This window comes from Formica exsecta, unplaced genomic scaffold (genome assembly GCF_003651465.1).
Source record: "Formica exsecta isolate Colony F162 unplaced genomic scaffold, ASM365146v1 scaffold363, whole genome shotgun sequence".
NCBI classification, from domain to species: Eukaryota; Metazoa; Arthropoda; class Insecta; order Hymenoptera; family Formicidae; genus Formica; species Formica exsecta.
The window spans coordinates 704,433-726,824 of record NW_021850877.1 but is presented as its reverse complement, the minus strand read 5'-3'; the positions used below and the strand labels follow the sequence as shown (position 1 = coordinate 726,824).

At 38.1% G+C, this 22,392-nt stretch overlaps 2 protein-coding genes across 2 annotated transcripts in view; one reads left to right on the top strand and one right to left on the bottom strand.

Moving 5' to 3' along the window:
* Window positions 1-10,790, top strand: part of LOC115238981 (syndecan-like) — a 68,019-nt gene extending 57,229 nt beyond the window's left edge. The window contains exons 2-5 of the mRNA XM_029813238.1: window positions 7,856-8,042; window positions 8,577-8,674; window positions 9,201-9,372; window positions 9,704-10,790. Of these exons, the coding sequence (XP_029669098.1) occupies window positions 7,856-8,042; window positions 8,577-8,674; window positions 9,201-9,372; window positions 9,704-9,885 (639 nt within the window). The 3' untranslated portion in view covers window positions 9,886-10,790. The remainder of the gene's footprint in view (window positions 1-7,855; window positions 8,043-8,576; window positions 8,675-9,200; window positions 9,373-9,703) is intronic.
* A 4,428-nt stretch (window positions 10,791-15,218) lies between these two features.
* Window positions 15,219-22,343, bottom strand: LOC115239076 (probable peroxisomal acyl-coenzyme A oxidase 1). Its single transcript, XM_029813416.1, has 11 exons — window positions 21,895-22,343; window positions 19,084-19,243; window positions 18,737-18,905; window positions 18,134-18,257; window positions 17,926-18,045; window positions 17,691-17,806; window positions 17,438-17,607; window positions 16,791-16,953; window positions 16,293-16,636; window positions 15,927-16,182; window positions 15,219-15,806 (listed from the first exon to the last, which is right to left on the bottom strand). Exons 1-11 carry the CDS (start codon window positions 22,010-22,012, stop codon window positions 15,546-15,548), a joined length of 2,001 nt encoding a protein of 666 aa, XP_029669276.1. The 5' UTR covers window positions 22,013-22,343; the 3' UTR covers window positions 15,219-15,545.
* Between the last annotated feature and the right edge of the window lie 49 nt (window positions 22,344-22,392).

Below are 22,392 nucleotides of genomic sequence, written 5' to 3'. Positions count from 1 at the left end.
TGTCGAGAGTAAATCCGAAACAATGATCCGACGAAAAAAGTCGATCGTGAACTTATATAGGCGGCACTCGAAATTCTGTGGAAGAAAAGAATATATAAAGGCTGGAATTCGCTGGTGATGCAGCATTTTGCATTCGACGACGATCGAAGGCGCTTATTAAGGCCAAGTGTCATCCCGGACGATGCCATTTCGGTCTTGGAGATGCCTCGCTCGCCTCCAGGTGTCTGCCCCTTTCGCTTCCTTTGCTAACACGAGACCTCTTTGGAATTTAATAATTTCGCAGAGAAACGAGACACATCTCTTACAATTAGTTATAAAATAAAAATTGCGATAATGATTTGTTCTTATATATATATATATATATATTCTTTTGTTTTATTTTCTTGTTATCTGTCACGTTAATTAAAACGCTCGAATACTAGCGTCACATGGGCAATTGCATCGCGCGAATCGCATTTAATTGCAACGACGCGTGTTTTTCAGGTGGATACTCTCTTGCGAGACTTTCTCTTTTTTTTTCGTATTCGAAAATCGCAGATTCACACGCGATTAAGACCGACAGGACTGCAGTTTCGTTCCTTTTCACGTTTATTTTCGTGAAAATATATCGCCCGTAAACGTGTCTAGCGAATCGTCGCGAAGCAAATTGCGCACGCATTCGCGAGCACCTGCGAAAAAAAACAAACAAACAGGGAGTTTCCTCCGACTTTATTAGCTCAACGGAATACGCCTGTGAAAAGACGCACTCAGAATTTATTAGATGCATTGAAAGTCGAAAGGGGAAGACACGCGCTTTTATCCTAGACGAATGATCTTTCCGCGCGCTTCCTTTTTCCACGACTGCCAATTTGCTCTGCATTTTTGCCACTCGAGACTTCATCTTCTTTCCTTTCGCGCCATCTTAGTCTCTATTCTTGAATGGTAAATGCACGGCATTATACAAATATTCGATCATTTCAATTCAGCCTTTGCAAGATAAATTAGACGATAAAATGACGTTCGTGCGTTTCGAAAAGGGCTAATAAATTTTTACAAAATCCCTTGCGTCATACTGTAGCAAACAGGTGAAACCCATTACCGCTAAATTATTTTCACCGATTTTGTTAATTTCGAGATCGATGTCCGCACGGCAGAAGGAGCGCGAACGGTTCATTAAGTGCGTAACAGAGGACATCCAGACAGAAAGAGAGAGAGAGAGGGAGGCTAGTTGAATCAGCCGGTCGCTGGTTCGATGCGGCTTTTGAATTTGGTTTCACGCCCAACAGATCATGTCCGAATTGTATTACGGTGAAATTTCTCGCAAAGTTACTGGCCGTAATTGCTATTCTCTCGTCGGCCCCGCGTACGCTACGTATCTCGCATTAATCCCGCGTTTCGCCCGCGTGGTTTTTGCGCGCGAACGAATTTGCATTCGTCGCTGGTGTTTTATTCATTCTTTCGCAAATGCTTTGTTTTACGTATCCACATTTTTCTATCGAATGGAGAAGATCAACATTTTTATCGTATCTTTCTGTCCTCTTACTGGGACAATTACCAGCAATTGTAATTGCGGCAATTACGATCGCGACAAAGATGGAGATTGTCGATCTTCTTCAATATTAATATCCGATCGCAATATATCGTCTAATTAATATTGAAATACCCATAGGAAGCGCTCGAGGTCATGTATAATTCCCACCACGACGGTATAAAGAAAGAGATATTAAACATTAATGACAACCGTTAATTCAGTTGCGAGGAATAAATTATTTCTTTAATAAGCCACGACGAGAAAGACTTGGAAATAAAATTAATGATCCAGAACGTTTTGAGCCGGCTTTTCGTTGTTATATATAATGTTATATATATATATGGAGCGCGTTTAATGATTTAGCAAATTGCGATAATTATAAATCGCGATTTATATAAAACAGCGAATTATCTTATTTAAATATCTTCGAAATGGAACGACTCGCAAAGTCGCTTCGCTTCTTCGTTGCATCCCCAGATTAGAGAGAAAAATATTATTTGGATTAATGGTAAAAACGACGTTGGTCCTGTCAACAATTTGATTTTATCTGCCCGGTATAAAAATCAAACATGACACGAGGGACGCCCGCGTGTCCCTTTGTCGTGAAACAAACGTTTGTCGCTCGTCAAAGAACAGTAGAAAAATAATTCAAGTAAATATGGAAAATATTGGAGAAAGAGAGAATCGCATTGTAAAAGAGAGATGTAATAGTGAGGATGAACATAGATGGGAAAAAACAAGAAACTCACACAATGTTGTATTCCGCGAACGAGAGATGACTTTGTAAAAATGCGCAAAACAATGTAATGACACTTTCAATTATTATGGAAATTGATTATTTTTAAGCACGATAGCACCTGAATTATGTTCTTAAAAGTCTGTAATTGATCTTAAAAGACGATGAGCATAAAATCTTTCGCGTTCAATTGTTGCCGACATAATATCTTCTTAATTTTTCTCTCTCACTCATAAATTTCTCCTTTACTCTGCGATATTTACGACAGCAGGGAACAATATTAAAGAATGTACGGGATATGATTTATGCGTAAAGAGGGCTTAGTACGAAACGATCGACGATGAAGAACGAGGGTCGAGGGCACGCCTTTTCGAAGGGTTGTTTTGAAGAGATCCACGACGGGAAAATGGATTCTTTTTGCGCAACTGCAGCCGTTGTTCTCTTTTGAGGGAATTGCCGATATTTGCCTAATTTTACGCTTAAGATGCGAAGAAGCTGCTCTTACCCTTTTACATCGAACAACGAGCTATCTTCTTGTTTTTCAAAAGAGATGATCTCTTCTGCAGCATCTTTCAGATGCACTTGGATTATCGTTTTTATTCGAGATCTGTTCGATATCTGAATCGATTGATATAAGATTACGGCGAAAAATTCGTATCGTTGATGAAAACATATCTAGCCACTGATCTCTTTAAACTCTCTTCTTATTTGATTTCTCTCTTCTCGTTCTTCATTTTACTTTATTAAATTATTCAATCCGTGCTCATGTCTTCAAATTTCCATAAAATTTCTTAAATAACATAAACTGATTAAAATTAAAAAGTCCAATTAATCCGCGGATCTCGTGAAAGCGTAAATTGAGACTGCTACTTTCTCGGTATATAATCTCGGCGCATATCTGTGCATCGTATCAGCTTGACTATCCTCCGTGCCGCTTTTCGCCCACATGTAGATCAGGAGGATTATAAAAATACGCGCGCGTCACACTTTTCCAGAATTCCTCCGCTTCGTAGCCGCTGGCACCGCGCCGTCCTTTTCTCACCGTCGAGTAATTGTCCGATCGGCCGTGTAGTCTCCTCCTCGGTCTTGCTGGCAAGTAGCACAATTAGTTAGCGCACCGTGAACGTTTAGGCGGTGCGTCAAGCAGAAAGAGAGAGAGAGAGAGAGACAGAGAGAACGATTGTTCTGCCGTCCGACAACGAGAGCCAACGATTTGAGATAACGCGATCATCGTCGGCAAGCAACATCGTTTACCTGCCACGTGCCGCGCATTCCACGTGTTCCTGTCATAACTGTCAGCGAACTGTTCGCGAAATGTACATGGCTCAAAAAGAAGGGGATATCTATTTGATAGAGCCTCTAAATTAAACGGAACGAATCATTTTAATGCGTTATTGTTGTTTCTCGTTTTAGCAATAAAATTTGTTTTAATTGTATAAAAGTTTCACAATTTTATGGAGAAAATGTGGACGTAATAATTTTTTCGTATGACTTTCTTTTATAGATGTCAATATCATTTTGATTTTTTTTTTTTTTTTTTTTTTTTATATAATGACACCGTACGATTTTGTTTACACAAATCGATTCTCCTCATCATTTTACATAAATAGATATCACACACACACAAAAGATGACTGCTCAAAATAATTTACGATATATTTTACAATATAGACGAACATGGTGGAATTTATAGCGCAGAAATTATAAGTCGAAGCAAGCCACGAGCAGAAGCGAAGTTTGCGTGCGTCAATTGCAATTGTAATCATCGGAATCGCTCGTTTGACGACAGACTAGACCAAATCGGGTCTTGTCTCTTGTATTTAGCGCATTTTTCCGACTTCTTACTTTGTTGTTACACGTATATCGCTCGCGTATATCGACATCGTGTGCGCACATCGTAAAAAGCCCTACGTGCACCGCCCAGCGATCGATTTTTCCATTTTCTCGAGCGTTGACATCATTTTCTTCACCGTTGTATAAACCAATAATAAAATAAAAAGGACGAAGAACCTACGGTGAGCGTATACGATGTTACACTGGATATAGTAGAGAGAAAGAGAACACACGCGTTCACGCGAATCGAGTTTAAGTCCCTCGGATTCGAATTCGATATGAAAAATCCCGTCCATTCAAATAAGACGACAACGTATGCGAGGATGTCGATCGTATATTCGCAGCAAACATACACGCAACAAGCTCCATCGACCAAGTAGATTTTCAATATCCCGTCCCGCTCGCGAATCGCCTTATCGTATGACTTATTGAATACGTTTCGCGAGCGAGCGAAGCTTTTGACGGATTTATCACGTTTGCCTCGCGTAAACCAAGAAGAAAAAAACGAAACACAACGCGATTCTCTATCTGCATTTTTTTATCTATAAATTTTCTGACGTATACACATCTTTTTTTTAATAATAATTGGGGCATAATGTTGCGAGATATATCGGAAAGTCCAGCCAAGTTTCTTTTGAGAAGTAATCAGATTCCAATTTATAAAAAAAAAAAAAAAAAAAAAAAAAAAATACATCCTCGAATCTTGCTCCAACTTTAAAAGAGACATCCTGTATAACGTAAATGTATATATACAACCGCTGGGAGCTGTATACACATGTATATATACAGTCGCGAGCAGTGCCGTCTGCCGGGTCGGATTCGTACTACTCCCGGTGCAGTCATCACCTGGCCTAAAACCGTCGCACATCACCCTCCGAATTTTCCCGTTTTCCGCCGCGGAATTCACGCATTTTCTCCAGCCGTCATCTGTCTAAGCGACTCGACGCGTAAGTACAGAGGTAATATCGGTGTAGGCTCACATGTTCGCGTGTAGGCACGAGAACTCGGTGGCAAGAAGGTCACCTCTTCCCGTGTACACCGTCCCTCCGTTGATTGGAACATCCTGGACAACCTCGAGGTCAAATCCGCGTCGCCAGGTGCGTGAAAGACGCGTTGACAGATCGGCGAGCTTTTTTTCTCCGACGACGGAACCACATGACCCCGCGATGGACAGGCCGAAGAATGGAGGTCGATAACATCGCGCGCCCGCGCAATTCTTGCCGTCTTCCTCGAGCGCAATAAGGGTGAGAAAAGGGTGCGTGGGGAAAAAAATCGAAGTGTTTCGCTCGCGAGAGAGCACGACTGGTGAACGCGTCGCATGTAAATTCTGCTGACGGGAAGAATCCAAGGTCGATCCTTTTCGCAGTCGCAGGGCTCGCGGGCTGGGCTGAATTTTCTCGATATCGATTGGCGGATGTACCGGGCGACCACACTCGTCCAGCATTCGTCCAGGACCTATCCTAGTCGGCGTTCTTCTGAATAAGGGTTCCTCTTGGCTTCTACGTGATCGGTGCGTTGTTGTTTACCCGTGAAACTGCTATAATACTTATTTCTTTATTCGCGGCGTTTCATTATCCGCTTCCACGATGCGATATTCTTCTCGAGAAATTGTGCTAAAGATGTGGGAGAGTGTGATTGCGGTTGACATTATCGTTCCTTTCCCGCCATTCTTCGAATAATTGATGGCAAAATGAACGATTAAATATCGTATCGAAAATATAGTCAATTTGAGAGATAATACAAAATAGAAATAATGATAGAAAATAATGAGAACAAAAAAAAATCTCGAAAAAAATCGCACGATCAAGAAAATAACATCCGATTAATCTCTTCCTTCTTTTCATTCGCATTTTCTGTAGCTTCTCGTAATTTTTTTTTTTTTTTTTTTATCTTCCCCTCCAATGTCCGGTAATACATTTATTCCATTTTAAGTAAAGAAAGTACAATGCACGTAATACAGTTAAATTTAAAACACAGATTTGAAATATATTTCCGGTTGATCTTCGTATTCGAGACAATTCGCCGATTCGTCAGTTGTCAACATTTAGCGTCGCGTAATTTGGTTATTTCCTCTCATCATGTGACGCGTTGCACACGTTTGGATTTTGACGTATTGAATACCTGGCCCGTCGCGGTACCGTACAACGGTCGGTTGTTGTACGTTGCGTGTGCGTAGAATGGGAAACGCGTTCGACGAGGTGTGCGCGCTTTCGACAGTCATCGGGCGCTCATTGTCTTTCGGTGCAAAAGCGAAAGGGAGGAAATCGCTTCGTTTCGGTGGGCGAGCGCGGCGAGATACAATCCGCAAGAGCGAATTTCGCGCTATCGATCGCATTCGTTAATAACGCTATTCAATCGCGGCTATATTGACGCGAAGGTCGTGACGCGCGACGAGAAATATCTTTTTTTTTTTTTTTTAATTCTTTTATCATCTTTATTACTTCCGTCATTTTTTTTCGCGTCTATTATATTATAAAAATACTCTTTTTTTTTTTTAGCCGCTCTCGTAATCCTCCACGTGGAACGCTATCGCAGTGAGATATATCGATATCAATCAGTCGGACGATTTAGAAAACGTAGAAATTTTATGCTGGAATATATATTTCACATTCGAGCACATTCTACGTTATATATCTGAGAAAGAAATGCATTGTTTTTTAATAAAGTAATATATTTCTGGAATTCAAGAGAGAGAGAGAGAGGGAGAGAGAGAGAAGGAACTCGCACGATCTCGTTCCGAGAAAATGAAATTTTCCTAGAGACAATACGTAGAGCTGGAATATTGGCGTTTGCAATCTCGCTTCCTCGTCGATCAACGCGTTCCGTACACTTCTCGCAGCGCATTACTTCGCATTCCGCGGACATCACGTAACCGGAAGCGTGGGTCATTCCGTCGTTTCCTCCTCAATCATCCGCCAGCCGTACTCATACTCTTTGTTGCCCGTATAAATATGAGAGAAAGAGAGATAGAGCGATTGTTTATTTGCTCAATTTAACGACGATGCAATTTTATCAACCGCTCTACGGATGTATTTGTGGCATGCAATTAAAGCGGCGAGTATCGTCGAGTTGGCGATTTATCCGCGTACGATTAACGGAAAGACACGCGATGAAGGAAACGAACCGTCGAAATGAGGAAGATGCGTAAAGGAGGCGATCTCTATTTTTGTGCTAGGCGATGGAAAGGAGATGAAGCTGGCTAGAAATAGAACGAAGCGACTCGCGCCACCCACGCGGATCTTTCACGAGAAGGAATCCCCTTTCTCTAGCTTTCTCCCTGCCAGGGTTTATTTTGTTCCTCTTTTTTTCTCCTCCACTCTTGACTTCTGCACTGAACCTGAAATTTGCGCGACATTTGCACGACGGTAATGCTCGACGACGGTGTGCCGGATTGTAAATCCAGCGCACTCGTTCATGGAAGCAGCTCTCAGGAGCGAGAGAGGAGAAGAGAAACGGGATCGCTCTTACCTCGCGGTGGAGTTAAATTAAAATTTAATGAACCGTGGAACCCCGTGGAGCCCTTTCATGTCACAGAGACGTCGCGTCAAGGAGAACGCGCAAGGATATGCGCGTGCCTTTAATTACGTTAGCTCGGAGCTTTGTCGCGTTTCTGCGCGATGTCAAGTCTCGAGCTTCGTAGGAAAAGGTATAGCGTCCCACGTGTCAGTGATCTGTGAGAGATATCCTAGACGATCCTCTCGCAAGATTTAATATTAATTCAGAGAGAGAGAGACGTGTACTGATTAAATCTTACTTTATAATCTCTCGGTTTTCAGAAGGAGCAGACCGACACCAAGCAAAGGACGTCGGCGAGCTCGACTTACAATACTTTCCCGGACGATTTGTACTTGGATGACCAGGACATAGAAGGCTCCGGTCGAGGGGGCAGTGATAATCGCGACGACCTCGAGGCTTCGGGCAGTGGCCTTGGCCCTGATGACGAGGACGGAGACGACGATCACGGTACCATGCTCGATATCTCTGTATAAGCAGATAGCAATCGTGAAAAATATCAAAGCAATGATTTTTTTATGGGGGGAGGAGGGAGGGGAAGATATAAATAAAATAGCGATTAGAATTTTTATTTACTGCTATTTATCAAGCTAATGTTTCTATCTAACGATAATTTTTTTATTTCGACGCGCGTGTTTAGAAGATTTGAAGATTTTTGGCGAATCTTTTACATGTTGATAAAAAAAAATGCTGACCGTGAAACTAAATGCATCAATAAACTGTCATGCAGTGATCACAAAGGCGGTGGCAGCGGCGGATTTTTCCAAAAATTGAAAAATATACAGTATCAGCGCGCGTATTCACCGCTATGCAGATCGTTTCTCGTTCCCCGATCACGGTGATTGAAAATTCACTTCCAGCTTTTGCAAACGTGCCAGTTGAAAAAAAAAAAAAACAATTTCGAATCTTGCAATCGCCGCGAAAATTCGTGTACGAATCTATTCGAGATGAAAATTCTAATGTATCCGTTATAACTTGTTACAGAGTTCAACGGTAATAATGGATTAGAGATCCCGAGCAAGCCGACCGAAGCGAGACCTCCATACTTTATCGATGAGACAAACGTCAAAACTAAACAACAGGTAATATCTTCCGAAAATTACTTGCAAACATACTACATCTCGTTAGTTTTACCTTCGCAAAACATTTTCAAAACATTCTCTTTTATATTTCATTTAATAAATTTACAAAAATAAAATTTTATTTTTGTCGCGAATATATTTTTCACGCATTGTACAAAAAATGTGCAAGCTGTCAATTTCTTGCTAATACAAATCGCTAGATCGTGTTGATTTCTTTTTCCCTCACGAAGAAGAGATAAAACGTATAGATTATATAAAATTGTAATTGCATTTTATTTTATAAATTACCGTGCGCTAGTATATCATACTTTTGCGATGTTTTACGATATTGAGCTTTGCGTTTCCTGCACGAGCGTGCAATCTAATTTGCCCGATTAAAGTGCCGACGCGACGACACCTCCCACTCTCGGAAACGGATCACTACATTTTTGTTCGATGACACAAGCGCGCATGCATTTCTTCTCTCACACACATTCGCGAATTAAAGAGATTAAAGTGATTGAAGAGATCCGTATCCAATTTCCAGACGACTATCGACGCGGTAAACCGACCCGGCAACGAGGTCGATGTAATCGAACCCTCGGGCACGGAAGACGATCACGCTGACAATACCGACGAGATCCACGAAGTCTATATAATGAATCCGAAACACGAGGACCGTGCCAGCTCATTCTTCGCACAGCCAGGTGTACTAGCCGGTAAGTGTAACAGTACGTTCGGAAATATCACCCGTGTGCACACGGGTGATGTTTTCGAATGCAGCCTGACAATTTTTTTTCTTATCAAACTTAACGTGATACTCGACGAGTGTTTTACACCAAGAGATTACGATTGTATCTTTTCATCCAAAGAGATATGACCGTATCTCTTCGTCCAGTTTCTCTAGTCACGACTACTGCTCGCTTCTTGATTTGATAAAGATGATTGTGAGGAGTGTTGTCGAACAAAGATTATTCTTCACGAGCAGAAGAAGAATACTCTTCTCTTATCCGCGTACATAAATCTAAGATATCTCGATCATGCTTCCAGCTGTGATTGGCGGCGCGGTAGTGGGCCTTCTCTGCGCGATACTGGTTGTCATGTTTATCGTGTACCGGATGCGTAAGAAGGACGAGGGCTCGTACGCCCTAGACGAGCCGAGGAGATCACCCGCGGCGCAGGCCTTCCCCAAGCCGGGCGCGCCCCACCACAATCGGGAGTTCTACGCTTGAGGCGACGGCGGCGCGATGATGACGACCTCGCCGATTCCTCTCGCGATCTCACGATGCCAAGCCGAGTAAAGACCACCGACGATCGACAACGCCCGCATTCGGAATCCCGCTGGTCGATGGTGAAAAAAAGAACGATTACTTCGGCGAACCGCATGGCGCGCGCGCGCCCATAGACTCTCCCGCAATGCCGGGGCTTTTATCGAGGAACGTCGCTCGTGGAACGTCGGCCGATTCTCGCGGATTCTCCTTCGGCACCTACCGATATTCGCTTGCTCTTAGCTCTGTAGCTCACTCCCGTTACAACATATCCCAATCTACCTATCTACCTATCTACCCTATATATCCATATATCCTTTGCGTTCTCCTCCCTTTCGGGAGGTAATTTTTCACGATTCTCCCCCGGAGCTTCCCTTTTGACATTTAGGCTCGCGACGACGACGATGACGACGACGTTCGCGCGTACGCTTCTCGGCTGCCCGAACTCTTCTTGACTGTCGGAGACTGTATTTTCTTACGCGCTGTATTTCATCGTATTTTCGAAAGAAAAGGGCGCACGCGAGTAAGAGAGTTTAAGGCAAGGCCAATTCGCGGCTTTCTCGACCGACAGACCATTCACCAAACGCCGAATTTTTTCAGCTTGACGTTCCGATTCACCCTTTATAGCACTCTGTACAGAGATTTTCCCTTCCGTTATATCCTGATTTTAACCGCACTCGCTATCCTTCTCCGAAGATCCTTTTCGGAGTGTAATCATCCCGGCTGGTGATTGGAAGCGACGGACAGTGAACGACGAGACTGTGGCCCTCGTATATATCCTGTCGAGACATCGTCGGCGAGGTTGCACCAATTCCAAGATGCATTTACAAGCGTATTTAGAACGTGTATAAATATATATATATATATATATATATATTATATATATTGTGTGTGTGTGTGCATGTGTGTGAGAGAGAGAAAGTCCATGTTGCACGCGAAGGTCGTTAAGATAGCTTGCAGGCCGAGATATTGCGTTACTTTTTCCAAACTCGATAAAAGCTATTGTCGACGGCGGCGGCTTTGAAACCGGCGAGATTGTATATATATATTTACGTATATGTATACATACATATATACATGTACAGGACTGAGAGCGTGAAAATTCGTGGGCGATAAACGCCGTTGCTATGTCGTTAATCATTCTGTCTCCCGGTGGAAGGAGGGAAGGGAAGAAGGATCGTTGCGGCACCGTGATTTCTCTCCGACATCAAGAGCGGCGAGGAGTTAAGCTGCAACCTCGTCCGCGTCGCTGCTATTGCTTGTTCCTTCTTTCTTTTCTTTTTTAAATTTACGATATCCACTTTTTTGATACTGAGCGTTTAATACCGAATTCGATGAAAATTTATATCTATCAATGCGCGTTCGCGTCTCAATAGAGACGAAAATGACGGCGGGACTCATCGACCGATCGGATCAATCGCGGAGGAAATAAAAAAAGGCGCCTATTATTAAAAATACGCGTTACTACTAATCGTAGCGCGACCGTACCGACCAATATCTAAATTCCGAGGAAAACGAGAAGTGCTTTGTCACTATGCACACATACGTTTCTAAGAATTATATAAGTTGCGCAAGTTTGCTTAGTGATAGGGGATTTATGTTCGGTCAGTCGGTCGGTCGCCGATACTGTACATATCGTTACGGAATAACGATTATTTCTGAAACTTATATAGAATTTTATACGTATTTTCGCCGCGTAACTTCTCTCAATGTCATTTCGTTGTATCCTGTAGAACGTCGAAAAATAAGATCAATGTTTCTATTTTAAGATAATTAATTCTATCTTTCAATTTTTTTATTAATTTTAATACTCGTTGGTAGCGAAAACTTTTTGCACAATTTTAGCGCAAGAGAAATATATTGCGATTTTTCACAAATAAGATTCGCGATAATTGAACGCGTGTATAAATTTATCACAATTTGACTCTTTGCTCTGATAAATCTCGTTGATGTCATTTGTAAATCCTGTTTAATATTCTCTCTTTTCCTCTCCCTCTTCGAGAATTATGTACTAAAACCTCTTCACGGTAATGGTGATGTTTCACAATGTTTCGCGTATTCTCTAGGCATGTAGAAAATTTTATTAAAATTCTCGTATTGTGTATTATTAATTGCCACGCATTTAGCAAATAAAATGAATTCTCAGTTAGTGTGCCATATTTTTAAAACATGCGTACTTGCGTGCATCTCCAATATCGCGATCGACGTTTTCAACTTCGAAATAAATATGTAGCCCTTAAAATGTAGGAGAAAATCTCTTTTTAAGAACCGTAAGTTTTTCATCTTTTTTCAATGCATCTAATAGTTTCGAACTTTGGATGAACAGGAATAGCTCATAAAGTCCAGATAAGAATGTTGACAATGGGACAGTACACACCCTCCTTCCACCTATAAGATAAAACATCCATTTTTATTATCAAGGGCAGTTCCAATGTTGATAAATCTTCGCCCGTCTTGTTCGTCTCGTCGTCAAAACTATTCCAACGACGAGAAATTGCATTGCCATAAAATGGATGCTGCGATCGAGAGGCACAATCACGCACGACACGTGGTTCCTCCTGCCCCGAGAGCGACATGATAGTGCGCACGCCTTAGTACGATTAAAAATGATGCCATAATGTCACGTTAGAAAGCGAAAGGGAACATGCGAAGAGCGATACAAATCTGTATCCGAATTTCTTTTTCAGCTGCATTCGTCACGCGATCCATCTGTGCATCGCAGAGTTTATTAATGTTTTCTCTTTTTCCTCTATTTTTGCAATATTTCCTTTTTTTTTTGTCTTTTTTCTATTGTTTATCTCTTTCTCTCTTAAAAGTGTTCTTCTCTATTCTATATCGATATCTCTTCTGAATCTCTTCTTGAATCTCTTCTCGTAACAGTTACGAGCGTCGTTTTTTCGCAGAATCCAACTCCGTTACGGAAGATTAGACGCGTTGGAAGTAATTAAAAGTATATCATGCCGATACTGCCATATACTACGTAAGGAACAGCGATTTGGTACGAAACTCACGGATCCGCCTTATTATCACATTGCATTCTCACTTCACAGCATATTATTTTTATCCTGCATGGTAATCGCTTCCTCCATCATCCTTCAAGTTTTGCTCTTTTCATTTCTCTTCAGCTGATTCGCGCTTCTTACGTATGAATGTGCTAATACTATAAAAAGTGTATAAAGTCTACTAAACGCCTTATTTATTTTATTACCGAGAATAATGTGATTCTCCTCTCACATCCACGGCGAACTTGTCGCGTTCTACGACGATTTATCTTTGTTGGACATACGTCATGATTTTAAAGGATTTCTCTTTCGCATATCATGTGTGTGACAATTTTATTTATTTATATTTCAATCGGTTAAAAATACTAAGTACGTATGTAAAGAAAGATTTCTTTATCAAGATTTTTTTATTTACGCTTTTAGAAAAATAATTTTTACAAAATTTTTATGTATTTACTTTGTATCAAAAGATTTGTTTTAGTGCATCTAAATTTGATACATAGGAATCAACTGATAAGAACATTTGTAACGATAGTTAGATGTTGATTACGATCGAAGAAATATTCCTGTATTCTTTCGTCATATTTTTCATAACTCATTTTAAATCGATATTCTTTCTCATATTATTCTCATATCTCTTCGATTTCTTTTAAATCAATTGAATTCCATCAATATTTTACATCAATTTTCTATAGATTCAACTTTCTAAAAATACGCCACGTTTTACAACACACTTTTATTTTTAGTACTCTTTTCTTTCTCTGTCATCTTTTTTCCCCTCGATAATCTTTTATTTCGTTTATACCGTGCGAAATAAACGAGGGAAGACCTAGAAATTGGGGCTCGTAATCTCTATTGTAATAATAATCGTACATGATATAGATGAAATTGTTCGTTAGGTAGCAATTAATTGACCGCTTGGTGTGCCCCTGCCTCGGCTTTTGCTAGTTTCACCATGCGGCCAATTAACGTCCGAGAGGCGATTAAGCGAAGGTGGGAAAAAAAATTAATTGTAATGAAATCATATTTTATAAGAAGAACGTAATTCCATAAGATCATTATAGCAATGAGAAGTCTGTTTAACGCTAGAGACAAGAAAAAGCCCATAGGCCAGATGGACGAATGAAAATAATTTTAAAAGTGAATATATATAATTAATATTTAATATAATAATGATAATATTAACAATGTTATTTTTTAAGTGTAAGTATCGTCGTTCCAAAAACCGCCACCTTTCTCCTCCTGCTCCTCATCCTTCTCCTATTGTTCCCTATACCGATCTATACTACATATATGTGTATATATCTCCGTCTATGCACGAACCCACAAAATACGTATATACATGTATATGTACTTATATATAAATATATAGATATATATATATACTCGCTCGCAATTGCGGTAAACTGTTTGTTTCGGTTTTTCATCAACATATTCTTAATCTCGCGCGCGTTTCAGCGTTTGTTCTCCTTGCTCCGAAATTTAAAGTCTATTATTTGCGTAATCGCATAATGACAAATCAAGACATGAATAGCTTTTAACAAGTATGAAACATTCGTGTTACCGCTATTGCGGGTACTTATATTACGTTATTCTTAATTAACGGAAAAATTAATAATTGCACTACATTAGTATAATAACAAACAATAATGTATGTCGTCGCTCTTATTCTGTAAATAAATACTGTACCGTCTAAGGAAACGCATTGGAAAACTTCTTCGAGATATGAGCGTCTCGCTTCCATTTGATTCGTAGATTTTATAGGAATTTTATAGAGCCATACATGCCAGGATATAACAGGAAGATTATTTAATTTTATTTGCATACGAAAATACATATATATTGGCGCCTTCGAGACACATGTTAAATTACCATGATATTTGAGCACCATTGCGAAGGTGAATCTGTATATAAATACATACTCGGACATTTAACTGTAAAACTTAGACTTTCGTTTTACTAATGCGTCCCAAGGTGAGCTTATTATTCATAAAACAATATTGTGCACATATGTCCTCATTTATATATGCAATATATATATATATATATACACGTGTACTTTATGAAATATCATTATCAAAAATATCAATCTTTTATAATCAGTTTATGAACGTATAAAGCACTTTATACGAAACAATTTATTTGCTAATATCGAATATCGATTATATAATAGACAAATATATTTGCATTATATGCTTTAAACGCTTCTGTTAAAATGTTATATAAAAACTTTTGAAAATCTAAATTATAAAATCTTTTATAAAATGAATTATAAAATCTTTTGAAAGACAAACATTTTAACATGAAATGTAATAATTCCATAGAATATATATAATACTAATACATAATATAATATATTGTGCGATCATGATTTGTTATATCACAAAAAAGCCAGAATATTTTCGTTACGCGCGCAAAATTAGTTCTTGCAAACTTACTGCAGTGTTTGCAAATATAATCACCATATAAAATCCACGACATATAATACGTTTTGCATACGAAGTTGTGCAAATCATTCTGGTACGTATTTAAAAGTGTTTGCAGTTTTTTTCATACACAAACTTATTTATTATAATAGAATGGTTGTAGTTGACTATTTTGTGATAAGAACAGAATATTTGACTATAAATTACTTTTAAGAAAAGGTTTGAGATACTTATGATAGGATTGGTTCACGCTCTCTTGATTCAACGGACTCTTCATTGCCTCGTCAAAGAGACGCTGATACACGTTTCCGTCGTACGCGCCGAGTGCGGATGCGAGGATCTCGTCGCGAATATCGAATCCATCGACGATACCAACTGCATTTGGACGGATCGCGGCGAGCATCTCTTCGAAGCGCGTTTGAAGCGCCGGGATGTCTTCGTTATTCAGACAGGAAAACTGTAATTATAAAATGCATCGTTGTATTATTATACAAAAAAGCATCGCAATATTCAATATTGAGCAAAATTATGGCAGCGATCTTAATTTTATAAGAATATACATATATATGATACTGACTCGCAAAAAGTCCCCGAGTCGTTGCAGGACCCAGTATATCGAGTACAATTCGCAAAGTTGCATTAAAACTTCGTGCAACTGCTTGGAGACATTGGTCAATCCTCTTACGGCCTCGACGAATCTCATCACTAGGAAAGCTCGGCAATGTGACTCTGCGCAATGTGCTAACTCAATACTGGTTTGATTCCACGCATCTTCCGGCGACGCACCGCTACGTATTCTGCGATCCATATTTTCCGTTGCCTGGCGAATTTTGCTACAAGCAATATTACAAATTACGATTGCGAAATTAACCTGAGATATGTGCTATGTTAAACTTCTATTTGCAAATGTGATTTTTTTATGTATAGCGATAAAATGTTTTACCCTGCCGCAACTGCTTGATGTGCTTGCACGATACATGTTAAAGTGTTTTTCCAAGGGCGCTGTTTTACTCCACGCGAAATAACAACTAAATATCCTACGGTCGGTGGTAATGGTTGTCCGCCGACCGCTTGCCTCCAGGCTTTCATTAAATATCTAGCCGTTTGCAGTAGTAGAACCGTATTTTCACCTTCATAAGTGCAGACGGCGGTCACTAAACCATAAGTCCCCGGCAAGTTGCTAGCATCCATGTAACCATGCCCACCACACGCCAATCGTAATTGTTCTATGCCAGTTGCTCCGTCTGATGATGCAACTGCCTTTAGACAGCATGCCAACGCGTGCAACTAAAAAGCAATTTTCTTTTTTCATTAATATATAAAATGAGAGAAATATCTCTAATTCCTAAATCAACTTTACCACGTAAAACTAAATTATTTTTTTATGTAATATATATAATTTGTATTTCTTTAATAGTGTATAAAAAAGACTCTTGCACACCTCAGGAAGTCTTTCTAGCTCTCCCTGATCCAACTCAGCCGTCACATTGTTATACATCTCCCAAATCCAATCGGCGCACATTCGGAACGCGAAACACGCAGCAAGATTGGGAAATAATTTGTATTGTTGAGTGACATAATCTATAATCTGTGCTTCTGGCTCACTGAAATAAATTAAAAAGCTTTCTGAAATTATGCATTAAAACTCCTGTCTCTTCACTGTAGTCATAATTCAATATGGCTGCAGTGAGAACACAGGAGCCATAAGATATATAACTTTTGACAAAATATTATTTCATTAACCATGAAATGTGAATTGCAGATGTATTGTATCTTAAAAAAAAAAAAAAAAAACAGAAATAAAATATCTTTTAAAATTCAGATTGATATCCGGTTGTAAAATTAAAAAAAGGCTATTGCAGCGTTTAAAACTTATTCTCAATATTCCGAATACATGTGCCAATTGTTATACATAAGTATTTATATCAGGAGTATGCATTGCCAATTATTATACATGAGTATTATACATTAATTGTCTTTTGAATGTGTAAACCAAGATACCAAAAAAAAGCTCGTCGTGTCAAAATCATTATGTATCGAGATATCATTCTATATGAATATGTTAGTCTCTTATCACACTTTACGTACTCGGGTTTTATTTGACTCTGTCGTCTCACTGCGCTGTATCTAATAGCTATAGTCACCGCCTTCGACAAGTAGTTAGAGATATCACGTACTAATACCACTCGAACGAACATCATTGTACCATATGTGAGTTTATCACTAGGCGCTTTCACATAGGTTCCATCTTCCAACACCTGAAAATGCAGAGAAAATTAAATCGTTGAAATTTTCTACATTTTCTATTAAACAGCTCATGACGATTTACTTTCTCCGTTACCTGAGAGTTCTTCATCAACATATTCTCGCGCGGTATTCTCACATTTTCGAAGCCGAGAAAGCCGTTGTTGGATGCATTCATTCCTAATTTGGTGCCGATTTCACCGATCTTTATACCTAAAACGAAAACAAATTTTTCATATATAAATTTTTCGATCAATTTAAGTAAAGCGGGAGAGAGAAACAAAATATATAAATTTTTCATCGCAAAAAAGCGCGTATGTGTGCGAACATACCTGGTAAAGGCTCGTGAGTATTCTCTTCTCTTAGTTGCACGATAAAAGGATGGATACCCCTGCACTCTCCTTTCGTGTATAATTGCGCAACGACAATTGCATAATTCGCCGTATGACCCACTGAAAGCATTTTTTTTTTTTCATGAGTCTATATAAAGCGCGCGCACGATTCGCGGATATTAGTATATATTTGAGGAAAAATACTTACAACCACCAGGCCACCATTTATATGATGTCAGAGTAGGGCTATTTAATATGAATTCTTTGGTTTCGGGATCATAAGTCGCTGTAGTCTCTAAGCCTCGAATAAACGTGCCATGACCAAGCTCCGTCTAAGAATAACAGATCATATCATTTTCTGGATTAACCAATTTTTTAAAAGATATATATTATAAACATCGAAAATTATATAATTTCATGATTAAGAATGCTTCTGGTCCATCATTGCAGACAAATTGAATGAAGATATCAAAAACGAGAAAAATTATGTACATTTTTTTCGCAATATATATTCAAAAGAAATAAATTTTTTATATAATCGTTAACCGACCGCGTTTTCCAAAAATTAATTGCCAACTGTAAATCTTGTAAAATTGATTATTACAAGATCTGGATGAGCATTTATTAATAATATTAAGATAATTATAAAAAAGAATTTTTAATGCTTTTTACCAATCAATATGATCAAATGTCCAACGATGGCATATGAAAAAAAAACTAATTAATTTCGACATATTTTTAACAAGAAAAAAATTCTTAAATGATTCCTCTCGCTTCTGTTATCATAATTCATATGGCTGCAGAAACATACCTGTGCATAAGTACCGATAATATTGCAAGTCCAAGCTTTGGATATCCAGTAGCTTTGCTGTTCGACGGTGCCCTGTCCCATGATAGCCGGTATAAACATGACATAGTGAAGCGTCAACGGGTTACCGTCTTTTAGTATCGCCGAGCCTAACATGCCTCCTAAAATTTGTCTACGAAACGCCACAAACATTTCTATCGAATGATACTCTCTTGTGGATGAATTCTTTATTTAAATAATTGTTTTTTTTTTTTCACAAATCATTAAACTTTTTATATTTTATTTAATATTATTCTTTTCAGCAACAAAATAGAACTCTACGTTATTTAACATGCGCATAAATATCTTACGAAAAAACATCCATGCCGCCTTTTCCTGACTCATGTAGCTGTTGCACCTTTTCTATCACACGGCATCCCTTCATTATCGCTTCCTCGTAAACTTCCTTATGACTCTTATATTTTGCAGGAATTCTATCATGCAGAAGCGGATCGCTTAGGAAAAAGTCCTCTGCAAATAATTAGCTTGAATCACTTTACTCGAAATTGATTTGATGAACTTTTTGAATTAATATAAAATAATATCAAAATAGAACAATATTGTATACAAATTAGATCATTAATATATACGAATAAATTATGCGCGTGGCAGCAATACAAACTATGCAAAGTATATGTGATTAAATTGATACATTAAAATAATACATAGTACATGTAGCTTTCTTTGAAAGTTAAAAAATAGAGAGAGAGAGAGTGAGACAGTGAGGGGGGATGGGGGGAAGGGCGGGAGGTAGAGAATAATGTCTTCGAATTTTTACACTGGTATTTTATCAAAAGCTAATGTAACGTTTTTGCTAATTTGATGCACGCATTACAAATATTATCGATTCATTTTCAATAATTCTAAATTAATATAAAATTGCGAAATTATACCATAGACAGATATATATTATGTGATTTATTTTTCATACATATTACACGCGTGAGCTGTTTTTTTTTTAATCGAATTAAATTTATAATTAAATTTTAATTAAAGATACTTTAATTAAGAATCTTTGGGTGAAACATTGGACACGCATATTTTTCGATATCGGAAATTTACTTTGCTTTTGCCAAACAAAGCATTGAAAATAATCTTGTTAATCAACAGGAGAAATGTGCTTTCAATCGATTTAATTTAGTTGTTTTTATTATTTGCAGAATAATTATGTTTTTCTGCAAGTCATTCGCATATCTCAATTCGCGTCATTATTATTAACGATGGGATCAACAGTAATCATATGACACTTAATTATAAAGTCCACTAATAAAGCATGAACATATATATTTCAGCTGTCTAATCTTACTTTGAACATTGAGCGCATTCATATAAAAACTTAACTGTTCCGCATATTTATTTGTTGTCTGTCAGTTTAAAAATATCGCGGCGTGTAAAAGATACAAGTCTTCAATAAGATTAGATCTAAGAGATAGCAAGGCATTTGCATATTCATCATAGCGCTTATATAAGTATATATATATATATGGATGGCGTTGCCAAGGTCAGATCAAGGTCAAATTGAATTTTTTAAATGGAATTGCCTACTTTTTATTGCATATTCTTGCAGCTTATCTCGAGAGCTTTTCGAAACACTATAATAAAGTATTTTTTTATTAAGTACTTTTTGAGTTATTTTATATTTTAATCTGACATATTTTGATATAAAAAATAAAATATCTCGTAAAATATTTAGTTTTCGATAATCTTTAGCATGATACGGTAAATTATTTTCACGCGCTATTATATGACGTATTATATTGTGTAAGATCAATTAACCGAATAAATAATATCAGTTATCACACAGTGACAGAAATACAATATTTTTAACTCTTTCTCAAAATTCTTATTTTTAGTAATTAATAGTTTCGTTCTCGCAAAACAAATGCGTTAAGTTAAATAGCTCTTTTACTATTATCGTGTTCGATAATAATGGATAATAAAGATTAATAAAGTATAACAAAAGTCCATTTTCTGTTATCTTTAGAAAATGTACATACTAATGAAATATTTCAATTAAAGAAATAATAATCAGTTGAACGCATTTAGTCAAGTTAACAACTTTTTTTTTTCAGTGTGACTATTTTGTTTAGCAATAATTATACTACGTTGGGGATATTTTTATAGAATTATCTATGTATTCTAATCTTTGTAGAATATTGTCTATGTAGAATATTCTAATCTTTGTAGAATATTCTGGTGTTAAAAAAATATTTTATAAATCTGCTTATATATCTGTTCATATTTCAAATTGGTAGAACACTTGTAATAACGTATATTGCATTCAAATATAATCCTTTAAAGCGATAACATTATTATCGCATTATAAGAATTATTAAATCAATATTTTATTATCGAAAGAGACTATCGCGTGGAAAACAGATCGAGAATGATGTATTCGTATCGTAATCAACTGGAGGAAAACGAGAAAGAAAGAAAAAAAGCAATCTTTTTCTTGTTGCAGTTTCTCGTCTCTGCATTTTATTAATCGGATATGCGAGACTGCAGATAAAAAAAAATTATAAGCGATTACAGTTTCATTGCGATGCTTATATAGCTGTTTATATGTGTGTGTCTGTAGACGCAGCTCTCAGCAGTTCACATTTTAATGCGAATCTTTAGATTTTACTACTCATCATTTTTATCGGTGTGAAGTGATCATTCTATTGTCGCCATATATCACTACAAAATCATACGTATTTTTATCCTTTTTATTTCCTCTCGTATATCATGTTAATAAAAAATATTACGAAACATATATATACATAAATAAATTGACGTAGTAAATACTATACTACAGCGACAATTTTTAATCTCTCCCTTCGATAAAATAAAATTAACGTCCACTACATTTTATGAAGCAACGAGCGACTGTGCGAGCGAAAGAGAGATAGAGAGAGAGATATATATAGTGAAAGGGAACTGATAAGAGCTTGCACACAACGCAGTACCTGCGCGTATGGAATTCAATCTCTCTTTTCTCGTGTAGTTACTCGGATAATCTCCAATCTCAATAGTCGGGCGATCGCCGTAACTATTGAATAAACGCGGGAATGCCACGAAGTGAGCGAAAACGTATAACGCGTGAATTTCCGCGTGAATTTTAATCAACGAAGATGACACACCTCGCTCACGCCGCTGCGACGTTTTCTCCGGATCGCCGTCCCAGAAGTGCGTGAGCTCTATGGGATCGAAGCTGCATTTCTCACGTTCACGTCGCAGATCCGCGTTTATCGTCATCATTCTAGCTCGTTCAACAACTCGGCTACACTTTGCGGAATAATGTGTCACACGTTTCAGAACATTTGCAAATATACCCGCGTAAGCTACCAGCTACACTCTTCCACGCGATCGCGTCACTCTTGATGATGAACGAACCGCCAAGCAACCACGAGCAACTGAACACTACTGTACATCATGTACGGTGTACGCTTCATTCAGTCTCTTCCTCGAATGACTGACGCAAAACACGATGCTAACGACATCTCGTCATAAATTTACAATTCAGTATAAAGAACTTTGGATGAAACATGGGTAAAACAGCCGCAGCGCGCAGATAATAGAGCTCTCTTATATCTATAAGAACTATATATATATATTTTTTTTTCGAAAGATACAATACA